Source organism: Nicotiana tabacum, chromosome 5 (assembly GCF_000715075.1).
Source record: "Nicotiana tabacum cultivar K326 chromosome 5, ASM71507v2, whole genome shotgun sequence".
NCBI classification, from domain to species: Eukaryota; Viridiplantae; Streptophyta; class Magnoliopsida; order Solanales; family Solanaceae; genus Nicotiana; species Nicotiana tabacum.
This window is the reverse complement of record NC_134084.1, coordinates 34,129,515-34,133,406: the sequence shown is the minus strand read 5'-3', so window position 1 is coordinate 34,133,406 and position 3,892 is coordinate 34,129,515. Positions and strand designations below refer to the sequence as shown.

At 36.4% G+C, this 3,892-nt stretch overlaps 1 protein-coding gene across 1 annotated transcript; it reads left to right on the top strand.

The window, feature by feature from the left end:
- Positions 1-1,234: 1,234 nt before the first annotated feature.
- On the top strand, positions 1,235-1,819 carry LOC142180745 (uncharacterized). The gene has a single exon (XM_075252811.1). The coding sequence runs from the start codon at positions 1,235-1,237 to the stop codon at positions 1,817-1,819; it is 585 nt and encodes a 194-aa protein (XP_075108912.1).
- The last annotated feature ends 2,073 nt before the right edge of the window (positions 1,820-3,892 follow it).

Below are 3,892 nucleotides of genomic sequence, written 5' to 3'. Positions count from 1 at the left end.
TCTAGTCTCCTAGACACATGCTATGCTGATCTTCCTCTTCTGAAGAATCTTACCTAACTCTATAGACTTCCCCGTAATGTCCCAATGTTCCAGGACCCAACTCTTAGCCTAGAGGCTCTCTTATCCCCATTCCCACCCACGACCCCAGCCCCACCCGAGGACATGAACTTACTCTCATATCGTTCCATACAGCCACTATAAGCCAGATAGATTAGGTAATCACTACCACTAAGAACAAATAGCGGGAATGAAGGAATACAAGCTAGGAATCTGAGAGCTAAAAAACCTCAAAGGCGCTACATCAAGCCATGTAACTGATGAAATTTTTTAAATTTTTTTATTCTTTTTTAGTGTTCCAAAAAATTATTAAACCATGTTGATTTATCATAATTGAGTGATAAATTTTGGGTAAAAATGCAAATTATAATTAAAAGATAGGAGTATATTTTTTGTAATACACATGCTATGCATTTCTTAATTTAGTGTGATAAATATTTTCATACTTTATTCTCAGTCTCACACAAATTCAAATTCGAAAAGGAAGAAATCTTATGTTAATTTGGTAATAGTAATAAAACTTCAAGATAAATTACGAACTGTGCTATATTGTAGTTTGTGAAGAATTATGTATACATATATTTCGACAAATATGCAAACAAAAAAGTTAAATTTGACATTGCGACTCGCGAGTCGCGACCAATGATTTTAGCTTCAAATCATGAACTGAAAGAGTCGTGACTTGTATTTCTATATTCAAAACTTAAATGTGAATAAGACTTTAAAAATAAATTCTTAATGGGAAAAGCTCACTCATAATTTTAATAGATCTTAAGTTTTATACATTGACAGTATAAAAAGTAATTATATAATAAATTTGTAAAGGAGATTCTTAGCAATTGTACAGCTGTCACTTAGTTGTGATTAGGTGTTAACTTTAGTTAAGTTAATTAACTAGTATAGTTGGTCTATTAGTAGTTGCTTAGTATAGAATGTACAGTAATTTTGGACATTGGTTGGTTAGCACAGTAATAACAGAAATACTTTTCTGTAATTTTCTCTCTCTACGCTTCTTTATTGCGTCTTTCTTCTTCTTCTTCAAATTCTCCAGATCTGTGAGAATTAATATGGTATCAGAGCAATAATCGTGTGAATCTAGGGGTTTTCATTATCAATTCAGCTGAAAATCGAGAGATTCACCGAAAATCCGTTTGCAAATTTGTGCCCTAATTTTTCAATGGCAGGAGATACATTCGAAGAACGAGATGTTGAAGAACACTCGACCATGCAGGAATCGATTGTGATTAATCACAATCATCCTTTATACTTGCATCCTTCTGATGGACCGAACTCGTTATCGTTGGGATTTCAGTTGATCGAAATGGAAAACTACACAATTTGGAGCCAAGCTATGGAAGTTTCCTTGCTAACACGAAACAAATTGGGTTTTGTGGATGGTTCGATCGCCAGAGACACCTTTGGAACTAGGTTCAACCATTTGTGGGATCGTTGCAATGCGATTGTCAAATCGTGGCTGATGCACAATGTAAGTCGTGATTTACTAAGTGGCGTTATGTTTCACTCAAGTGCTCGAACAATCTGGGAAGATCTCCGCAAAAGGTTTAATAAAGTGAATTCCTCACGAATGTATTATCTTCATAAAGAAATTTTTACTCTAACTCAGGGAACATCATCAGTATCGGTGTATTATTCAAAGTTGAAAGATTTATGGGATGAATATGACCTAATTATTCCAGCTCCTCCTTGTGACTGTGAAAAATCAAAAAAACATCTTGCACATCTGCAGTATCAACGTCTTTAGCAGTTTTTGATGGGCTTGAATGATGGTTATAGTCAAGCTCGAAGCCAAATATTAATGAAGAATAAGGCACCTTCTGTGAATCAGGCTTATGCCATGATTTTGCAAGATGAAAGCTAGAGAATCGTTGTTGGTAGTCATACTGTTCCTATTGAGTCTATGGAACCAACAACCTTGTTCACTTCAAGGAATAACACTCAAAAGCAGCGAAGAAATTATAATGTCGAATGTGATTTCTGTCACATAAAAGGACACACTTGAGAAGGTTGCTACAAGCTTATTAAATATGACTATTGTAACATGAAAGGCCATCTCAAGGAGAATTGCTATAAGATCGTAGGTTATCCGGCTGATTTTAAATCAAAGAAGAAAGGGTCTTTCATCAGTGGTCATTTGGCTAAGACAGAAGTACAGTCAATACAACAACCAACAATGCCACAACCTCCTGTATTTACACATGATTAGTATAATCAGATTTTGCAAATGCTAAATAACAACATGTCATCCTTCTTAGAATCTAGTGCTCACATGGCAGGTACATCTTTTCCTAGCGCACATATGGCAGGTACTTCCTATTCTATTCCCACAAAGGAATCTAGTTGGATAGTAGATATCGGTGCTACTAACCACATGATTAGTAATAACCAGTTGTTGTTAAATGGTATTGAAATAGGAAGTTCAGGACAGGTTCAAATGCCAACTGGAGAGACTGCTAAAATACTCATGTTGGGGATTGTGAAATGCCTGGAGGTGAACTACTTAAGGATGTATTATGTGTGCCCAATTTTAAATTCAACCTTTTGCCAGTTTCAAAAGTGACAAAGGATTTGAATTGTTGTGCAACATTTTATCCAGACTTCTTTGTATTTTAGGAACTCTTCAATGGGAGGATGAAGGCGATTGGTAGAGAACATGATGGGCTATATGTGATGAAGACAAGGTCCAGGAATGATTTTCATACTCATAGCAAATCTATGGCAGTACAAAATGTTACAGACTCAGAGATTTGGCATAAATGACTAGGACATGTTCCTATGGCTGTTCTAAGGAAGATTTCTTTTTTTCAGAACGAGCTTAAATTCACTTTGAACAATTGTGATGTGTGTCCACCAGCTAGACAAACTAGGATTGCTTTTCCTACACATACTAGCAGATCTACTGAACCTTTTCAATTGCTATATATGTATGTATGGGGTCCTTATAACATTGCTACTTATGATGGTATGCCGTATTTTCTTACTGTTGTAGATGACTGTTTTAGGTGGACTTGGACTTTTATGATGAGAGTTAAATCAGATGTTTCCTGTTTGTTAAAATTATTCATTGTCATGGTTCTGAATCACTTTGGAAAGCATATCAAAGTAGTTAGGTCTGATAATGGTGTAGAGTTTTTCAACTCTACTTGTGGAGATCCGTTTAACACCAATGGGATTATACACCAAAGGTCATGTCCATACACACCTCAGCAAAATGGAGTGGTCGAACGAAAGCACAGACATATCCTTGAGACAGCTAGGGCCATCAAATTCCAGGGAGGCTTGCCCTCGAGATTTTGAGGTTGTTGTATTGAAGCAGCAGTGTATATCATCAATAGAGTTCCCTTGTCCGTCTTAAACAACAAATCTGCTTTTGAGGTTCTATATAATCGTACACCATCTCTATCATAGCTGAGAGTGATAGGATGCCTAGGTTATGCCTCTATTCTGCCCAAGCAGGATAAATTCAGTCCTAGGGCCATTAAGTCAGCCCTACTTGGCTATGGTATTTTTCAAAAGGTCTATAAACTCTATGATCTTCAGACACACAAGATATTCATTAGTAGAGATATTGTCTTCAATGAGTCCATTTTCCCATTCAAGACTACACAAGGCAACATTGAGATGCCCTTCCCTGAGGCAGTTGATGCTTACCCATTATCTACAAATAATCCCACCATTCATGTTCATCCTGATCCAGTTGCTCAAAATTTACATGATGACACTAGTTAGTTGTTCACAGAAGCCATAGAGTCTATTCATTCCTCTAATATTGAGGCAACACTTCCTGATACAGTTTCTACTTCCCAATTATCTTCAC